This window comes from Eublepharis macularius, chromosome 4 (genome assembly GCF_028583425.1).
Source record: "Eublepharis macularius isolate TG4126 chromosome 4, MPM_Emac_v1.0, whole genome shotgun sequence".
NCBI classification, from domain to species: Eukaryota; Metazoa; Chordata; class Lepidosauria; order Squamata; family Eublepharidae; genus Eublepharis; species Eublepharis macularius.
The window spans coordinates 65,668,556-65,690,159 of NC_072793.1; the positions used below are offsets into that span (position 1 = coordinate 65,668,556).

The 21,604-nt window shown below is 40.6% G+C and overlaps 1 protein-coding gene across 2 annotated transcripts in view; it reads right to left on the reverse strand.

The window, feature by feature from the left end:
• Positions 1–18: 18 nt before the first annotated feature.
• SH3RF2 (SH3 domain containing ring finger 2) overlaps positions 19–21,604 on the reverse strand; it is a 127,662-nt gene continuing 106,076 nt past the window's right edge. For both annotated transcript variants that reach the window (XM_054977232.1, XM_054977231.1), the window contains exons 6-10: positions 15,527–15,621; positions 13,598–13,768; positions 7,833–8,068; positions 4,507–4,859; positions 19–2,695 (exon numbers count right to left, since the gene is read on the reverse strand). In XM_054977232.1, coding sequence (XP_054833207.1) covers positions 2,396–2,695; positions 4,507–4,859; positions 7,833–8,068; positions 13,598–13,768; positions 15,527–15,621 — 1,155 coding nt within the window. In that variant the 3' untranslated portion in view covers positions 19–2,395. The remainder of the gene's footprint in view (positions 2,696–4,506; positions 4,860–7,832; positions 8,069–13,597; positions 13,769–15,526; positions 15,622–21,604) is intronic.

Genomic DNA, 21,604 nt, shown 5'->3' on the forward strand with positions numbered 1-21,604 from the left:
AAGCTGACAAGTGTCCAACCTGTGTCAGGCGTCACTTGTAGCTTGGCTCTCAGCCTAACCAACCTTGGAGGAGTGCTGTGAATATATAATGTGGTAACCTCATGTAGCTGCTTGAAAGAAGAACTTGTTACAAACATGATGATAATTTATCTCCATCAATTCTACCAGATTGTAAGTGGTGCAGTTTTGTTTCCTCATGTAGCAAGGTAGACACTTGTGTGTTCACATGTGATGCACATGGCTTTATAGTCTCCCAATATTATCTGCACAATAAAATTGTTGCAGCCAATAGGCATCAAATGTCTACTAGCAATAATTATCAAACTGTACTACCATTTATTTCTATACCTTGTGCCATGTATACTTCGTAAGTATTGCATAAATGAATACTCCCTCCTGCTTTGTATTCCTTGTGAAGTTTTCAGTATACTTGTCTTTGCAAAAGTGATGGAGAAGAGCTGGCTTTCCATATGACATAGGGGTTAATTTGTATCCCCAAAGAAGGATAAATATGAAAGGATGGGTGGCTGGCATTATATTGTGTTCTGAATGAAGATTAAAAGATGGTTGGTGCAAGCAAACCACAGCTCTATTTTCAATTGCATTGAATTCTGAATAGAAAAAGGTCTTCTCTGATGCTGTCCAAATACTGAATACAAGCTGTAAACATCCATTGTGTGCTCCTCCTACCCTCTATTATAATGATGTAGCAGGACATATCATATAATCGCCGGCTCCCTCACTGAGGCTAGGATGCGTGGCCTTTGAACTTGCAGCAAAAACAAAATAAACATTTAGTGCTGTTCTAAAGTGAGTTACAATTAGGTTAAACAGATTCTGCACTCCAATTCTGCTTATTGCTGAGATTATATAGCAGGGAATGTGAGCAAGGTTGGGAGCAAGCAAGCATGTATGTAGATGAAACCTGCTGAAGATAAATAAAGTGAGATAGGAGAAAGACCTTATGAAAGATCCTGAGTCACATAATAATAACAAAAATGTCCTTATATACCGCCCTTCTGGACAGATTAGTGCCTACTCAGACTGGTGAACAAAGTCAGCATTATTATTATCCCCCCAATACAGCTGGGGCAATGGGGCTGAGATGACTGGCTTACCCAAGGCCACCTGCAGAGCTCATGGCAGTAGTGGGAGTTGAACCAGCAGAGTGCTGATTCGCAACCCAACCACTAAACCACTATGCTACAGCAGCTCACATCTTCCTGTGGCACTGTCCTTCAGGCTGCGCTTGGGGATTGAGAGTAAAACATGAGTGAGAGATCAGGCAGGCCTAGGAGGAAACTGGATGAACACTGCGGCTTACAACATGGGGCTTCTGAGTTTGGGAAAAATTTGTGTGTAGTTGTACTGTAAGAAGAGACATGTATAGTCAGATCTTACTCATGTTTCCTTGGAACTACATCTCACTGAAATGACCAACGCTTGTTCCCAAGTAAGTGTGCCTAAGATTGCAGTGTCAGATCATAAATTTTTAAAAAGAGGTTGACTGTTTCATGAAGAACATGCAACTGCTCTTCAAACACACCCATATATATGAGTGTGAGCATGTACAGGATTTCTTTTTTTAATCATGTGGAATTTCATCACTGTTGAATCACAAGGCCGCTAGATGCATGGTGCACTGCCCGGTCATCACAGCAATCAGCTGGTTCATGGAAGCAGGACCCAAAATTCATGCTGAGAAGACCCAATGCATGGCTTGTTTCTCATTACATATCTTGATTAACTATGCTGGAGGTTGGGAAATTTTAGATTCGTAAAAGGCACTTAAAATCATAATATAAATTAACTCTGGAGTCTTCTTGTGCAAACTGAGATGTGAAACAAAGCATAAGGGGAATTTGAAAACTGAGCCAGAGAGGTGAGGAACTATTTCATCCACCATGGAATGGAACAGTGCAGTCCAAAGAAGGTCTAATGTCTCCTAAGATGATTGATTTTCCCATTTCCAATTGTAGTGCACAGTAGTTGAACTTACTAGATCGATGTGGCTTTTTAACAGGCCTCCATACTCGTCATCTCATTTCCTCTCAACCCTCTTTGCATCTACTTGTGTCTATGGATTGCCTCTGGTAGATACAATAAGTCTTTGCATATGGAGAAAAATGCACCACCATGACACACTCTTGCAGCTGAGGTGTAGATCAAAGCTACACAAAACAAGACTCTTCTGTACAATGTGGGATAAGAAGTATCTATCAGTCATTTGCTGACCATCTCCGCTCTTGTAGTTTCCTGAAAGAGGTCTAACTCTTCTGTGAGGTTTACACTGAAGAAGTGTTTATCTATAGCATACGTAGGGGTTTCTCCCCTTGCAGCAAAGGACAATAGCATTTTTTCCCAAAGTGAAGCAATTAAGTAGGATTAACTTTTTTCAGTTTTCAGAGATGTTGTTATAACTCTTTTTTGTAGGAAAGGTCAGGTGACCTCCTTGGCTAGAAAGGTCCAGTGATGCGGTCTTGGGATGTAGCATCCTTCTTTGATGAACTGGACTAGAGCTAATGCGGTGGGAATAGAGAGCTGATGCATCATGGCCCTTGGCTGCTTCCGTCTGTGTGGTGTCAATAGCTCCTCCTTGCTCACTCTTGCCGTTGGGCAGGCTGGGTGAAAGCTGAGAGCTGTGTCTCTTGGATGGTGGAGGGCTGTAGTTCTGAAACCTCACTGTTTTCACTTGCTGAAATAGAGCACAAATCAAGAGTCATAGATGGCAGACAATCGGCAGCACTGTTTTGTCTGCATGCTGACACAACAAAACCAAAATTCGATGGTGAGCTTGCCTAGCAATGAACTAGAAAAGCAAGTTTTCTTTCTCTGCCCCCTCCAAATTGAAAGGAGGTTTGGGGAATGGCACTTTGAGCAACATTTGAAAAAGAAGTTAGTGCAAATACGGGTTCTAGTTATACTTATAAAACTGTGCTGTGGTGGAAATAATTTAACAAGTAGAGCACAGTTCTGCAAGTTATTTGTCCAACATTGTTTGTCAAGGCTCCAAAACTCTGGAACTCTCTCCCTCAAGGATACTCATCTGTCCCCTTCTGTAGCTGCCTTTCACCAGCAGGTAAAGACTTTTTTGTTTCATTTGGTGTTCCCTTAGTGATCCCTCCTTCTTGTCCTGTGTTTTAATTGTTGTTTTTATGTTTTTTGCACATGAATTTTAGCTTTGGTTTTAATAGTTTTAATGGTGTGTTTTTGTTTTGTTTTAATAGTTTGTAGACTGACTTTTTATTATGCATATTTTTAAAGTTTTTAGCTGCTTTGGTTGTCCTGATAAGGACCGAAAGGTGCTGTGTATTTTGTAAATAAATAAAAGCAGGTAGCCCCTAGCTTAAATCTCACATTTTCCTCAAATTTGATAGGTATTTATTTATTTAATATATTTATACACCCATGTTTCTCCTGAGCATATCAGAACCCAAGGCAGGTAACAACAATGTAAAAATCCTTGCCTTAGACAAGGAAGGTACTACTAACAGTAGACTCTGCTAGGAAGAGTGAAGCTCCCACAAGAAACATGCATGTGGAGGTGGTCCTTCAGCCTTAGGCAAGTCAAGAACATCCATGGTATAATGGTTAGCATGTTGGATTATGACCTGTGAGCCATAAATCCTGTTACATGACCTAGGGCTGGTCATAGCCTAATTGATTGGTAGCTATGAAGATTAAATGGAAAAGGGAGGAACTATCTACTCTGCCCTGAGCTCCTTGGAGGAAAGGCAGGATAAAAATACAAAAGATAGGCAGAAGTCTTTCGACCTTTGCTCAGTCCCATCCACAAAAATTGGAATCATGCTGTCCAAGTTTCAAGGGCTGTGTTCAGAATTACTGTGACAATATATGTGAGGTGCTTGGAACACTCGATATTCTTACATACATGCTTAGCAATGTGTTTCTTTTTATTTTTAGTTCTGCAATCTTTGTATTAAACTTCCTCCATTTCTTTTTTGTTCAAGACTCTGAAAAGACTTATCCCAAGGCTTAACTTTCATGAATAAAAAGAATTTCTGCATCAGTTACTCTGGTCAGCTTCCAAGTTTTCTGTGGGAAGGATAAAATCACTTCCACTGCCTCTGTATTTCCATTCTACTTCACCAACTATTTACCCACTGAGGCACGGATGATTTTTGTGTGTGTGGTGTGTGTTTGCCCTAGATAACAGCTGGAGATAAAGAAACATCTGGTACACTGGAAGAGAGCCTTGTGAGTTGTATAACTAGTGATGCTGTGTTAATGAGAAACTAGGATGCCGCAATACTCAAAAGGGCAATTCTTCTTGAGAAGTCATGAATGATGCAAACAGTGTACTATAGAGAGTCCCTGTAGAGTCCTGTTCTAAATCTTGGTGTAACTTTTAGATCTTTAGTGATTGCTCTCCACACCAACTCAACCAGGAGCTGCAGTTCTAATACAGTTTTCAAAGCTTTCCATGATCATAACATTTGACATGTCAACCCCCCCCCCCTTACAATATGTGGACCCCACAGTTACCTTCTCAGTAGTGTTTCTGGAGGTGTCTGGCTTCACCAATATGGAGGGTGGAGCAGATGCAGGTGGCTTTAGAGTCAATTCGCCTTTTGTTGGCAATTCTTTGGTGTCTAGTACAGAACTGCACACAGAAGGAGCTCTGCTGCTTCCACTCCGGGGCACTATCACTAATGAAGAATCATGGGAGGAATTCAGCTTGGCTCCTGTATCAGCTGCGCCAGCTCCTCGGGGCAGAGTGGAGATATGTTGATATACTGGAGATTGCTGGGGTCGTAGTGGGGTGGCAGGAGTGCGCCTCAGGGAGCTGATGAATGGAATAAGAGTTCCAGGCTGCATAGGTTTCTGTAAAGATCCATCTGCAGAGATGGGGTTCAGAAGGAGAGGAGGGTTAAGAATAATAATCTGCCCTTGACAGTGAAATGTAGACTATTTATGTCACAAAGGGCAGGAGAAAATTCCTACATTTCAGTGCTTATTTGCATTTGCAATTTGTTTTCATAAACACCTAGCATTTTAAGACCCAGAAAAAAGTTGCAAGGGACTTATAACTCTATGTAAGAGCACTTGCATTGCATGCAGATTCTCCCAGGCTCAAGCTATATAATCCATTTTAAAAAGGATGTTTGGTAGAAAGACTGGGACTGAGTGAGAATACAAAAAGCCCATGCCAGACACAGTAAAAAATACTGGGCCAAGTGGGCCAACAGTCTGACCCAGGGAAAGGCAGAATCATGAGTCTGGTCTTCACTTGCTTGTAAATGGGGGCATAAAAACATGTTAACAGCTGTCTAACATATTTCAAAAAGCTACCAGTAATGTGGATCCTACTGCTTGCTTTTATCATTCTTAGAATTTCCACACTACTCATTTTGCTGAAAATGCTTTGCTGTATTAAACTAAATGTTACCACCTTCTCTGCTATTTCTTAGCTTATTTTCAACAAAGAGGAAATTCATTTTTGCTAGGGTTGCTATCTTTTGTCTCTTGGCAAGACACAAATAAATTTAACAGATGAAGCTTTCCATCACTTGATCTTCCCACTAGGAAGATCTGTACCTGGAGATGTGAAGACCTTGGGGGGAAAAACCAACAGAAAAATTAAGAAAAAAATCTGTCCCCAACAATTTTCCAATGGACTTTTCTTCCCCACACCCCCATATTAGGTATATATGCCAGGTAATACAGTTTTCTATGCTAAGGTTTAAGTTTTTATATGCTGTGTTAGATCAATAAAATAAATTTAGGATTAATAAGAAAGTGACTTAGAAATATTTCCATTTCCTCCAATATTTCTGGATTTTCAACGTTTCCAGAAATGTTACATCTTTATCTGTGCCACCTACATTTCTTGATGTCAGATGCAGTTAAATTTACTGAGGCAGGGTCAGCAATAAGATGGCAAACTATTTGTTTTCTTCCACATTCAAAACCAAATGCCTTATATATACTTTCAAGGATCTCCTTGAAGGTGTTTTTGCCTTTGTTTATAACCCTGAATGTGACCTTTGTTCCAATAGATGTGTCACCTTCAGCTGTCCAAAGGCTCCCGTTCTCTTATGCAGCAAACAAATCCTGTGTATTAATTACATCTGTATGAATTCATCTCCTGTTAATCTTACATTTTGTTTTCTTCTCCTGTTGTCTCCCTGACTTTTGAGACTTTGTTACTCTAATGATGCTATGATATAAATAAGCATGATTACTGTCATTTTCTAACTGACTTGTCTGCTATCATGTAGTCTGGTGTAGACATGGGCACGAACAGCATTACGAATGGAAAAAACCACGAACAGCCTGTTCGTCTGTTCACGAACAAGCCGTTTGTGAGGCTCCATTCTAAACGAACAAGTGGTTGTTGCAAGCCTCGTTCGTTGCCTTTGTCAGCAGCCAGACAGTCTGGGGCCTTTCAATCAATTCCCCTGGCAACGGCAGGGACTAAACTCTGTCTGAACTCCTTCTGGCTTTCCTTCTGGCTTTAACCCTTCAAAGTACTTCCAGCAGAGAGTCCCATTTTTGCCACTGTGAAGAGAAAATGACAACAAAGGGAAGGACCCATGGATCATGCCTTTCCCGGGGTGCAATCTCTCTGAAACTTGGCGGGTCTTTGGAGGACAGTGAGGACTATGTCCTCTGCAAATTTGGTGGGTATTGGACATTAGGAAAATCAGTTTGTAACCCCTCAAAGTAGCTTCCACCAGAGAGTCTCGTTTTTGCCACTGTGAAGAGAAAATGACCACAAAGGGAAGGACCCATGGATCATGCCTTCCCCAGGGTGCAATCTCTCTGAAACTTGGGTCTTTGGAGGATAGTGAGGACTATGTCCCCTGCAAATTTGGTGGGTATTGGACATTGGGAAGGTCAGTTTGTAACCCCTGAAAGTAGCTGCCTTCCAACAGGCAGTTCCATTTTTGCCACTGTGAAAATGACAGCAAAGCGGGGGACACACATGGATCATGCCTTTTCCGGGGTGCAATCTCTCTGAAACTTGAGGGGTCTTTGGGGGGCAGTGAGGACTATGTCCCCTGCAAATTTGGTGGGTATTGGACATTGGGAAGGTCAGTTTGTGGGATGTTTAAAGGGCCCTGCCCCTTGCACGTGGCAGGAAAGGGCCCTTTAAACTATCAGCTGGCAGGCAGCAGGGAGGAATTCCCCCTGCTACCTGCCAGCTGATAGTTTAAAGGGATCTTTAAGGGGCCATGAACAACGAACAATGAACATGTTTATGAACAGGATCATGTTTGTTACTGTTCATTGTTCATTGTTCGTGGATGGCAACGAACAAGGAATAGCTTGTTCGGGGTTTTTTCCCGTTCATGCCCATGTCTAGTCTGGTGCCAAGATTATCTTATATACACATTAATGTTTTGGATATCCTTTCAGAATAAATGCTGTCCTGATGAGATCTTGGGTCAACCTCAAATAAACAGCAACTTTGTAGAAGAAATTGCTGAAGCTTCTGCTTTATGCCTACAATCTCAGTTCTACTTAAAGTGCGAAAGATAAACTAAGACCTGTGAGACGCAGGGAATTAACTTGTTTTTCTCTGTGCACAAAGATCTCTCTCTGGATAGTGTCTGAACAATTAATCCTACTGCAAAGTTTTGGATTGTCTGAGACCACAGCTTATACATCCATGCCTTCGGCAGGGTAAACTTCCAACCAGCTGGATATGTGTATGTTGTATGCAAGTTTACAGCTTTTGGGGAGACATAGCATAGTGTTTATGTTTATTGCATCAGCCTCGAGTTTCAGTGTGCTAATTAAAGGTGTCTAGCCATCTCTACGGCCACTTGGGAACAGTTCCACATGCCTGTCTCACCAGGACTTACTCTTCCTACTGCTGCCACGTCCTCTCCTCTGTGATGCTATTTGCCCTGAAGCAGTTGGCACAGAGAGCTCCCTCACAGGTGAGGCCAGAGATGTCGGCATGAAGGCGGATTTCAAAGGTCTGCTTTGCCTTGGGCCATTCTCTGAGATGCTTCCCTGGGATGAAAGTGAGGAAGTGGATAATGTCCAAGTAGCATAAAGGGAAGGCATTCTTGAATCAGGGAAGCTTGATGATTTCCTGGTTGTTTAGGAGAGTCAAATAAAAGGAAGGAGGAGAGAGAAATGTGGGATTATTTTAGATAATCAGAAAGCAAATGCAGCTGTACAATCCAGATCTAGGACTCTGGGTTCATATATGAAAAACAACAAAATAAGACAAGCATATATTTAAACATTATGAAGTAAAATATCCTGGAATCCCTGCGTATTTATTTTTCCCACATTGCATCATCAGAAGTAAGGCACACAACCCTACCATTCTCATTCTTTCCCCCAATTTTGTAAGTGATCCCTTTTGATCGTGAATCTGGAAAACCTTGCAAAATTTCTGGACCAGAATTCCACAACAGAAATATTAATGACAAAATCTGCATTCCCATGTAAAACACCACAAATAACATGTTTTTAATAGTACAGGCCATGCACATATCCAATGGGCATTTTTCTTCTATGTATTTATTTAAGATATGACTTGCTCTTCTTACAAGGGACTCAAAGCCAGTTACAATTTTTACTCAAAAGCGGAACGTGCAAGAATGTCTCTTACAATTAATTGCCACTCTGGTTTAAATCAACCTGCAAGTATTTCTGTGGAGTGAGCAAAGCCGGTTTGAATGACAAAGCTTCCAGTGCTTGAATGGCTGCAGTGTAATCTCAGTGGACAACCAGATTTTATGAGGTGATCTGCCACTGTGGGCTTTAGGATTGGATTCATGAAAACATTTCTGTGGCTGGAAGGATTTCTTTTTGCGGAGCACAGCTTTCACATCTCCCCCTTCTGTTGCAGCCCAAATGCCCCGTGAAATGCTGCTCCCTAGGAACAGCATTTGGAAGGACACTTTGGGCAGCCGAGGGAAGGAGGAGGTGAGAAAGTCGCCTTCCATAGGCAGAAATCTTTCCCTATGCAGAAATGCTCCACTGGATCCAAGCTTTAATCAGCTCTCCCTGATGCTATAATAGTAAATACTGGTGCCCTTGTTCCACTGATCCTCTAAGCCAGCTGCAACATTTACTGATATTGTGAACATTTGCATGTGTATGGTATGGGGTTATGGATTCATTTTTATAACTGAGTAAGTATGCATGCACAGATGACTAGCAGGAATGGAAGTGACAGCTAGGCAGCTGATGGTGGTGAGGCCAGTCTACTTCTATGCCATTTTCTGATGTTTGCAGGTATTTGTCTGGGAGCATGAAATGGCAGATAAAAAGAACCGGGGGAGAAGCAGGGCAGTAAATAACGCAGACAGAACTTTTTATGTCCACATGATTCAAAAGCAAAGCAAATACTTTGGAAGGAAAAATCCAGGGGGAAATGGAATGGAAGTAACAAGTATATCCAGAGTGTATTTCATGTTTTCTGGTTTGTAGAGAGAAGTGAGCAAGATAGCAGCTGCAGGATTTATTCTACCTACTAGAATATAAAACAGCAGGGAAGGGAATAAAATGTGAGTTTCTTGTGTATTGAACTCAATCCATTGTATGGCAATTTGTTGAAAATCGCTGATTAACTGAAAGATGGCAAAGAAGGGAGCACCACTAAGGAGCAAATGAAGCTTGGTGAATTAATCTTGCTTCATTTATAAACTAGCTGATCTTCTATTTTACTGTTAATATTCCACGGTGCTGAAAAATCCCCAGAGTTGATCACCAAGCTGTGCTTTACCGATTCCCCTAAATTGTCTCTGAAGATACAGAGGAAAGGGAGGGAGCGGGGCTTTTAAACACAAATTGATTTGTTGATGGGACACGAAGGAGGGCAATGGTCCTGAGGGGAAGATCTGAGGGAGTTTTCACACTCTTTACTCCTTGTCATTCCATTTCCCCAGTTGCAGTTTCTTTCTCCGTGGTGAGTTGCTGTCACTTTTTATTATTACTCCCCTCCTCTTCTTTCCCTGATGAGGCCACATAGCTCTTTCACCTAAATCTGTTAAATTGCTGGGAAGGCCATCAATCTTCTACATGATGCTGGTGCTTAAATAAGTGCTCCTAATTTGCTCAGAACCTGAGCCATGGAGAAATATCTGCATTAACTCCTCTGAGAGAAGGGAAAGGCTGCGCTTTTAGCTTTTTTGTTACCTTCCTGTGGCTGTTCTGCGCTTCAAAAATGATTTATGATTTAATAATGGGGCAGTGATTCATCAAAATAACCAAGGCATCAATTTATTATGAGAAGATTTCCAAAGGAGAATACACAATAGCAAGCCTTAAAATTGGTGTTCATGACTGAGGTGCTTTATGAAGCTGCTTAGGATATCTTTGGGCCAGGCATTTGATTGTTTGTTTCTTTTGCTTATTGGTGAAGCGGGCCCACTGTGTTATCAGAGGCTGCATCATGGATAAATGAACCAAAGAGATGAAGAAGAATCACTGTCTCTCCTTCAAGCGAGGGGTTCAGTGGATGTCTGAAGGGATAATTTGGGGCCCAAAGTGGCTCTGGTGTCTCCAATTTGAACTAAGCAATTTAACATGGTAAAATACAAGCAAGGGAAGAAATGAATAAGTGTATCTTCAGTAAAAGCAATAACATGGATAGTTAGATTTCCAATAGGCCATGTCATATCTCATACAACAGAGGAAAACGTGGAATTCTTTGCTTCATTTTCCTGCAGTTCTTTGTATTACCAAGGGTTTCAAGGGTTTATAATCATCTCAAACCAAACCACTTCAAGAATGACAAATGTTCTTCTCAAAATTAACTGAGTTCCACCTAAACTAATCTAACATCCAACCATCATAGTTCAAATGCATGGAACAAAATCCATTGTCAGCTTCTCTCACTGCCCTGTCCCTCCATCCTTTCTAGCAAAAATATAGTCAGGCATTGAACAAAGCAATTTTTTTATCTAATTGCAGGTTTATCTGGTTGCAGGTCACACAGACTATGACATTGACTGGGGAGCAAACTACTTTCACTTTTCCGTTTGCCTGGCATTGACTGTCACCTAACATTCACGTTCATTTGGAAACAAAGGGAGGCAATTAAGCTTCATTGGAATTGGGACCACTTGGTAGACATTACTTAATAGATACAAAGACAGAGTGAACTCTACAAACTGGTCTGCTCTGGGTCTTATATATGAAACATAGATCAGTGAAGAAGGTACAAGGCTTTGGAAGGAAGGGGTTATAGCCGCAGCACCATTTCCACCACTGTTAAAGCTTACATTTATCTAGAAAGTATATAGCTCTCCTGGCTGAACATGAGTTTAGAGGAGATTTAAGGGATCCTAGTTCTATTGCCTTCCATCATAGCATCAGCTTCTAGGAAGATACTACACAGAAAATACTAAATATACATACCAGCTGCTTCACAGAGCCGAACATTGCCTGTTTCCACTAAAGCAGGAATGGCTTTACTGTGATGTAAATGACTCCCCCCGCCCACCTTATCTGGCTTATCCTCAAACAAGTATGCAAGACGGTTAAAAGTCCGGTGTGGAATGACTCAATGTCACATTTTCTTTCAGATACTTTAAAACAAAAATATAGATTTCTCAACTAAAACAACACATTCCTTTAAAAGAAAAACTCAGGATGCATTACCAAATTTCATGTTTCATTTCTTTAGTACTTGGGCTGCTTTCAACAACTCACCTCTTACCACTCTAAGTATTTTCAGAGTAGCAGTATGTTGTACCCCATGAAGCCATGGGCTGTGCTCTTTTGACATGACTACATATTAAAACAGAATTGGCTGACGTGGAAAGTTGTCATGGGCTTTCTACTGTTCATTCTTCTGCAGGACTCTCGCTTCACTGTCATATCTATCAGTGTCTAACCTGTAATAAGTACTACCAGGAGCTACAATAATCCATAAGTAATTTTTCAGGAGTCCAATACGTGGCTGACAAGGCATTTCCAGATCATTACTTCTTGAAATCGACTGTCACTTTTTAAGAAACAAAAGTAAATGGGGAAAGAGTTCTAATGCCTCTGTTTAGTCTAAATCATGATATCTTAAATGATGTTGCATTTGTTGTTACCATTTCTCACCATATTTAATTCTGATTTTAAAATAAATCAATACTGTATCTGCTGACTTGCTTCCAACAAGAACATAGGAAGATCCCTGCTGTATCAGACCAAACTGTCCAGCATCCATCAACCAGATGCTTACAGGAAGACTATACAGATGGTACAAAGGGTGCAATACTTTCCTTTGTGCCCCAGCATATAATAGTCCAAAATATACTACTGTAACTAATACCAAATGAACATATCCAACATTTTCTAAAGGTGCCTTATAGAGAAAGTGCTCAACCCACCTGATCATTTTAGTCATTCTTTTCTGTACCTATGAAATGCTTTGTGATGGGTAACTAGGAAGTGTCTGAAAGTTAAAGGCATTATAATCCTGGCAGTTTTATATTTGGTCCTTTTCATAATAATTCTCAGAGCTCTGTTTACCTTTTTCAATGCTGCTGTATGCCCGGCTGATGTTTTTACTGAGCTGTAGCCACAATCCCAATATCCATTTTCCCAGTCAGGTACAGTGTACATCAGTTTGTACTTAGTTACCCTAAATTTTGTTTGACATTGAGTTGACCTCTCACCCAGTTTAGAAAGATCTTTTGTGGGATTCTTTATAGACCAGTTTGGCTTATACTATCCTGAATAACTTGGTTTTCATCAGTAAACTTGACCATCTTACTGCTCATCACAACTTCAAATAATTTATGGATTAGCTAAAATAGCATCAGACCCAACATAGATTATTGGGGGAACCAATATTTTATTTTGTTATGAAAACTGTCCTTCTATTATCATCCTTTTCTTTAATCAGTGACTGATTAATAAGATGTGACCTCCTCTTATACCATGACTGCTGAGTTTACTTAAGATGTTTTGTAATTGCAAGTGCCCGATCAGCCCTACTTAAACACTTATTCACTCAAATAATTATAGAAAGTTAGTGAAGCAAGATTTGTCTTTGCAGAAACCACACAAATTCTTTTTCAGTGAGGTTTGTCTATGTGTCAATGATTCTGGCTTTAATAAACTTTTTGCCAATATACTTTGGACAGATATCAAGCTACAGGTTAATAATTTCCCAGATTCCCCCCTGGATTCCTTCTTTAAAAATTGGTGTTAGACTGGTTACCCACCTTTTCAAAGGAAGCTGATTTTAATGATCAGTTGCTCAGAAGCATCCTATTTATTAAGCACATTCTAGTGCCATATAATATCAGTGACTTATTAATTTATCAGTTAGCTCTGAAACTCCATTTGTTCTTCATTCATTATTTAAAATTGCTCCTCAGGTGATTTCTCCAAAACAGGGGTTCAGATGTGGGTCTCTCTCCAACATCTCCACAATGAAGGCCAAATGTAAGGAATTCACTGTGGATCTCTGTAATCTCCTTATCACTCTTCAGCACTCCTTTCATACCTTTTGTCATCTTATGGTTCTATTGTCTCCTTGTCTGTTTCCCACTTCTTAGTTTATTAGTTGCATTGAACCAAATGTGATCTAACCTGTGGGAAGTTCTTCATTTCACTTCTTTTTGTATTTACCTACTTAGGTTTACCTCTTTACATAACAGACCTGAAAAATGGAGTGACGTAATTGCTGGGGAAGATCCCAACTTTTCCTGAGACCAATGACATTCCCTTTAGCCAGCCTTCTTGATATTTCCCCAAAATACGAATGCCTTCTCCTTTTTGCAACTCTAGTTCATCTGGACCATGAGCTGTGTAGGATTGCAGAGCAACACACCTGGTGAAACACAGGGAATTAAAGAGCAAATATGTTGTCTGAAGAGGAAGTTTTAGTTTACACAATATATGAGGATACAATGCGACTACATGCCTTACACAACACTGGGAACTATTGTTGCACTATTGGCTGAACTAGACTTACAGTGCAATCCTAAGAACATATTCCTGGGAGTAAACCAGGATATAACTGAGTAGGCTTTGAGTAGACCTGCTGAGAATTGCTTTCTTAATGTGTCTGAAGCCTCTTCAAATAACACGTCACACGGTAAAAGAATGCTCCAGAAGGCCAGTGAATTAGGTAAATAAACGACAACTAATCAGGAAGCTGAATGAATGGGTAACCATGTATGACTAAAAAGTCACTCTTAGATGAGATGACATCCCAGAAGCAATAAACTCAGAATCCAGAAATGTACAAGCATAATGATTGTATGTGTAGGAATTTGGTGGTATGACCAAATTTGGTGGTATGACCAAACCTATAATGGCAGGGGATTGCACACTGATTTGTTTATGTTTTTTCCTAAAAAGCAAATAGTCTCTTTCTGGAGTGGGAGGCGGGTGAGCTAATAAGATCACAAAAATGGCTCATCTTCACATTTACTCCTATCTGAGCCACAGCTGTGCTCAGTTAACAAAACAGGATGAATTCCCTAGCCATGTTGCTTCATCTAGTTTAACCCTAGATCCAGTACTGGCTCTTTCGGTCCATAAGTCCACCGCCACCAATTGAACACTTCCTCTTCACATCACACTTCAGCTGAAAACCCTTCCAACCCCATCCTTACAAATTTTATGAATGTTTTGGAGGTCCTGCAAGAGATCCCACTTGTTAATACGCATAGTAATTCTGGAAATTGAATTTAAATTGATCTACTTTTTGTTGTAGACCAAGGGTAGGCAGAAGATTATTCAGGAGTTACCAATCACTCTTCAAACAATTAAAAGCAGTTCTGTGCCCCTCCTCCAGAGCTGCTATAATCACTTCCTTATCCTTTCATTTAAAGCCGCTACAGCAGCTTTTCTCTCCTCTTTCTGTTCTGTGCAGAGGAGGAGGAGGCATAAATATGCATCTTTGCTCTGGACGGAAAAAACGATAGCACCAGCAGAATCTCTCCCTCTCCTCCACACTCACACACATGTACCCTTGCTCTGGATATGAAAAGAGGGTGCTACTGACTCATTCCTGCTGCTTTGGAGCTGCTATTTGTTTCTTCAAGGAAAACGTAGAGGTCAATGCAGGGTATTTGCCATGCAGGGCAAGTTCTAATTGAATGGGGTAGTTTTTTGAGGGAAAATAGTGGAATATTGCAGAGCTGTGCTGAAAGGCAGTAATGTTTGTACAAGCCACCATTTTTGTGAATGGCTCCACCCACTGAGTCAACATTTTGTGACTGTCTCCACCCATTGAGCTGCAATTTTGTGATAGGTAGTTCCCAAAAACTTACAGTCTGCCTTTCCCAGTCGAAGAACAATCATGTTTATTATATTTCAGTGTTAAAGTTCTCAGGTATGTTTAAATGGCAGATTAATTTATTAAAGCACCCTCAATTTTAGCTAAATGTTACACCCGAAAGCGGCAGACCCACAGGGGTTTTCATCCCTTTTTCTGTATTAGCTCACTGCTGTGAGCTTTGGCCCCAGTTTTATTCCAGACTATGGGGAAAGAACCACATTCAGTGTGATTGCTGGGAAACAATATTCTGGCCCCTGCAATATCCTCCCCATAAAACTAAGGAAGATTTGTTTTACATACATATTCACTGGTAGGTGTTGCTGGAAGTGGGGAAGAGTGACAATAGCAGTAGAATGTCCCAGGGATTCAGGTGTGGAGTAATAGGAAGTGTTGACCTGCAAATGAGGAGTAAAAAAATTGAATGAACTCCATTATGTTTTCTGCTCAAAAAGAAGATGCTGGAACCAGATCCCATGAGCGCCTGTCATCAAGACAAAGCAGAATGTCCTATTAAAAGGAACAATACATTTACCTAATTAGTAAATGTGATTCACTCAACTGTATGCGTAATCAAATATTTAAATGGAACCTTCCAGTTTTATTTACTCATGTGGCAAATAACATGTTAGACTGGTTTGCTTGTCCTTTATTAGGGGGAAGGAGGAATGATTATTGGTAATCCTTGAGATATTTGACACGAGACTTAGCACATGACTCCAAACTATCACCCTCATTGAACATTTTATACATATAACTACACATAAGGATGAGTAGCATCTTTAATATTTCTTATGCATAAACAGTGTAATAATGCAACTAAAATCTTAATGTGTCATCATCATCATCATGACCCCCTCTGACCAGCCAGTGACTCAGACCTGGAGAGCTCAGAGGAAGAGCCTGAGGACCAGCAGGGCCAGGATGGAGGCACTGGCTGACCCCACGCCAGCAGCACCAGAGCCTGCCAGTGAGTGTCCTTGCCGCCTGCCTCAGAGATCATCACTAGGCCCCTGCCAGGCAGAACATGACCCAGGGCCCATTGCCCCTTCAAATTGCCTCCCACACCACAGGAACAGTAGTGGTGAAGGGCCCAGGCAGACATGGTGCAAAGGAGGCGAAGTGTGAGGCTGGCAGCACGCCCCTTCCCTACAGACTCAGAACAGAACACTGGGATACTTCCTTGCAGGATCATGGCCAGAGCACAACACTGCCTCCTGAGCTCCAACATCTGCCAACAGATGCAGCTGAGCCAGATCAACTTCTAGCCTATTTAGGCTGAGTCTTGGAAGAGCTGCATTGCTGGAGCCACTGGTCCACTAGATGCAAATCCTGTGCTTCAGCACTGGCCATTGCCGTCCGTCCATCCGGGAGTCCAGCTGACCAGGCACAGGACTTAATGCCTTTGAAATCAAGTGTTTTTAGCCATTTAACTAAGCACTTCAATGCCATTGATTTCAATGAGATTTGACCATTTCGCTAGTCTGAGGAACAAATCTTTAATCTTTTTGAGGCTAGATCACTGCATAAGTCGTCTTTTGAACCCTACTAGCTGTGTTCTCAAGGGTGATGATGTAAGTGTTCCCAAGACAAAAAAACATGCCCTTCCCCCTGCTCCTGAGCTCCTGGAGAAAAACTGGAATGAGGGCATGTTAGAGCAGCAGTAGATTCTTCCGCTGTCGCTGTGGCTGGAGCTTCACCAACACGGTGGTTTTCTCCAGAGCAGCTTCCTAGGAGCAGGACCCCCAGGAAGAAAGTAGCAGCTGCCCGCCCCCAAACGATCATTGGGAGCCCTCTTGTCCAGCAGGATTATGATTGGAGAAACGATTTGCAAAAGCTGCCGCTGCCGCCAGCTTTCTCTGGCTCTTCAGGCAGCGATTCTAACAGAGAGGGGAAGGACACTCGGACTTCACTTCCCAGGAAAACCAAGTGTTCTCCACGTGAAAAAAGTCACTTGTAGCTTGGCTCTCTGTCTGTTAGTTCAACCTCCTTTTGTATCCTAAACCTTCAACATACAACTGTTCCAGCTGCAGCATTATTCAAAACAAGTTAAAAGACTTTAAAAAACAAAAAAACCTCCCTGGAAATTAAAAGGTCTTCACTACCTAGATACTCTAAGAGACAGCCTCAGAATAGGATACAATATATTTAAATGGAAAGGCGCATTTTGTTTTTAAGGATATTCTGTAACTACTGCCTCTCAGCAGTCTGTTGATTACTCTTTCTGGACTGCTTTTTCCTGTATGTAGAGAACTTTACTGTCAAAAGTCTACAAATAAAGCTAGCCACAATCTGTGTTCACCATTGATGCTGTCTCTCCACAAGTAAGGAATGGAGTCTTGGTTAAGGCATCATGTACTTTGGAGGTTCTTGCAGTTCCTCCATGACCCAGCATGATGGGGGTGGGAAGACCCCCAACCCTCCTCTTGGCTTCAGTGGACTTAGAAGGGTGTATCTCTGCTTACAATGGCACTGTGAGTCTCTCTGGAGCTCAGCATGACATCATGAAAGGCTATGGAATCTCCCAGACCTCACAACGAGGTCCCATTGGAATTTTTTAAAATGTACTTGCCAACAGCAAGCTGGTAAATGTGTTTGTGGACACTTACTCTCATTGCATTTCCAATTCCCATTCTCTCATTTAATTTTTTTCTCATTTATTTTCCTGGCATATTAGGGTCGGTGTAACATTATGCCAAGTGAAAAGTTAACTATCTTTTTATGTAAACTGATAGCAGGTTAGTAATTGGATGTTTCTAAAATGGGAATTTATAGGTAGTTGTTCAATTGGGAGCTGGAGAAGTAGCTGACAATTGCATAGTAACCAGTAAAAGGAAAGATCTGAATTGTACATCTGAAAGAAGAATTTGGGCGGCGGGGGGCGGCGGGGGGGGGGGGGTTGGAATCCAAGTGAATGTTACTTTTTTTTTTGAGAAATGAATACCATTTTTGCCAGTCTGCCTTTCCATGTTCAGTGTGCGTATTTGCAGATTAACCCATTTAAAGAAAAAAACCATACAGTTGCCCACTCTGGGTTAGGAAATTGCTGATGATAGGGCACCACTTGGGGAAGGGACCTCAATGGAGTATAATGCCACAGAGTCCACTTTTTGAAACTGCTATTTTCTCCACTGGCTCTGATCTCTGTAGTGTGGGGATTAGTTGCAATTCCAGAAGATCTCCAGGACCCACCTTGCTATTCTGGGATAACACCAGGCCACACCTGGAGGTTACAGAGCAACACCTTTCCGGAGAACTCAATCAAAATTGTTACAATGTTAACATTATAATAAATTTACATATAAAGTGCGAAGAGTGCTCAGTTTCATCTACTTCAACGAACATTCAAGTCAATTCCATCAAACGGTAACAATTTGATGTTGCAGAGTTGTCTGCAGATGTCTGTGAAACCGCGAAGCTTCAAAGTGCCACGCCTACGGGTTTTGCTGGCATATGTTGTCCAATCCCATTTCGTACTTTCACTTCTTCATAGGTATTTCTTCAATATAGCAACTGCTTCATTCGAAAACACACCACCATGTTAGCATTCTCAGGACCGTCTGACGCTGCTCGGGCACCTTTGGCTATATGGCATCAAATGATTGACCTTGTTACTGTTTGATGGAATTGACTTGAATATTCTTGTGCACTTTAGATGAATGAACTATTTTTGTATTGAATTATTTTTGAAGTGAACATGTACAGCATCAAATATTGATTGATTTGGCTTGAATATCAGTGTGTACTTTAGATTAATGAATTATTTTTGTGCTGACTTTGTACTGACAGTGAACTTTTTTACTGGATTTCTTCCCACCAGTTGGACGTTGTAGTAATAGGCTATTTATTGTGATATAGACTGTCTGGTATATTTATTGTTATGTATTGATGAAATTGAGCACTCTTTGCATTTTATATATAAATTTATTATAATATTAACATTGTAACAATTCTGATTGAGTTCTCCGGAAAGGTGTCGCTCCATAGGTTCTTTGTAGTTTCCAGAGCAGCCCTTGGTGGTTTGTGGTTGCACACCTGGAGGTTGGCAGCTCTTGGGATATTTGAGTAGGCTTATATGTATGAAGGTAGATCTCAATATACCTTGGAACCACAACATTACATACGTGATACATAAATATGGAACACTTGACTGGTGAAAGTACTTTTACTCAGAATATTTTCATTAAAAAGTTAACTGTTATGAAGAATGCACAAAGTTGGCAAAATGAACTTCAAAGTTTTCAAGCAAAAGTTAAGTACCACATTTGTGGAATGTAAAGGAATATATTTGCATTTGTAAAACTGGATCTATCTATGTACTTGGAGGATAGTTTTGCCCTGTCATGTTCCTAAAACTTTTCCCCATTTGCTTGTGTTGCCTCAATTATACACAGACTCCAATAAAAAATCACAGCTTCTATTTACATGTGCAAGTTGTACATAGATAGTTTACTGTACGTATTGTACTGTTTCTACTACATCATTTTCTAATTTGTAATCAATTTTATTGTATTGATTGTTGTATGTAATATACTGTTTTATTGCATTAAAAATTGTGATCAGCCTTGAGCTTCAGTGGGAAAGGTGGACCATACAGGAAGTAAATAAATAAATAGAGTGGGGAGAAAAATAATTCACACAAACCTTATGGAAGCGCAACAGACATGCAACAAGGAAAGTAGCCTGAATTGAACAGCATTAAAGCCAGCTCTAGCATCTTATCCCAAACTATCTGTGTAGTCCTCATCCTGCATGGGTATCATTTTCCCACTGAACTTAAATTAGTAGAGCATGCATACAGTTCCTTTCATGCTCATCTAAGGAAAGCCATATCTGGTACGTGCGCAGCATCAGTGAAGAGCATCCAGGCTGGAAATGAAGTCTGATGGCATAATGCATAGTGCAAAATGTGAGGCTTTGGGGCTATAATTTTGCAGTCTGTGCAGATAATGACTTTCAGTTCCCTAACTGATCACATTCTTCGGAGACCATTTTTCTTCAAGTTGTCTCCACGATCTGGTTCCTGTTTAAAAAATACCTTCTCTTATGATTAAAAATTCAATTTACAGTAAGTATTGTTACTTACTGTAAATGGGATTTTTAATAATAAATCTCCACTTACTGTATCCTCATATCATAGGGATACAATTGTGAATGTAATTTGTCAAACCTATCAGTTCTGTTTTTTAAAATAATGATCTTTGACACAGGTTTTCTTGAAGCAAAAATATTTGTCTGGGTTACTTCAGTTTAATCCTGCTAGTCCTGTTGCTTTTACCAGGTGGTTTTATTTTGATAGGGAACTGTTTTTACTAATATAGCACCAGCAATGTACATGACACTTTTCACTGACAGAAAAGACTAGTCCATGCACTGAGAAGCTTCCAATCTAAAATTTATCAACTTGTGCCTGTGTGACTTTTATGAAGTGCATTAGAAGAAAAGGAAGCTATTGCTTTTCAATGGCAAGATTTGGTTCTTCCAGGCTTAAGGAATCCATAGGGATGTGATTCAGCTCAGAGGAGAGCAATGAAAATTAAACATGATCCAGAACAAAAGTCAAAGAACACTCATGATGAGAATTTAACACAGATATCGCAGAATAAGTGCCAGGTTCTGAAAATTAATTTATGACACTCGTAACATAATTTGAGGTTCCTTTTTCTAAAAAAATAAGCTAAGCCTTGAAGAACAATGAAAGCTTGGAATATAACTGTTCAAAGAAAAGGAAGAAAGGAGACACATTCTTTTGATTTTTAAGTGGAATTTCCAAGGAAAGTAGATTTGGGCAGTAGGATATATATTCCTCACATTGCACAAATGCCATTAAAAGAAGGTCCCAGCCAGTGGTAGGTTATTGTAACCAAGGGTGTTGAAAAGTGCTTCTGATTGCCCTTCCTCCCACATTTCTAATGGATTTTCATCCTTCCAGCCCACCTTTCTATCAAGTACAGAGTTCTAATGCCTTAAGAAGCACTGAGCAATTCAGCAAGCAAGCATACATACTTAGCAGCCCACCTTTTTCCAGTGCTGCAAAGCATTTCATAATTGACATGGGTTAAGGCAGCATGATTCCCACACATCCATTATATTGAATCCTTCAGCTTCTAGTGCTTATTCAGCTGTACAGCTGCTAAAAGGACGCAGCAGCCTTTCTCACCTTACACCCTTAACAGCAACTTATTGGAGATTATCTATTGCACTGTAGAGTAGCTCTACAGCATGAAAGGAGTTTGGACATCAATAGTAAATAAGAAGAAATTGCTTTATGTTGAAGGAATTAGCAAAATGGCTTCTGACTTGAATGCTTGTAATACAGAACTGATTTACACTGGGAAATAAAAATGCTTTCATATTTCCAGGTTATCATTTTCTCAAGTG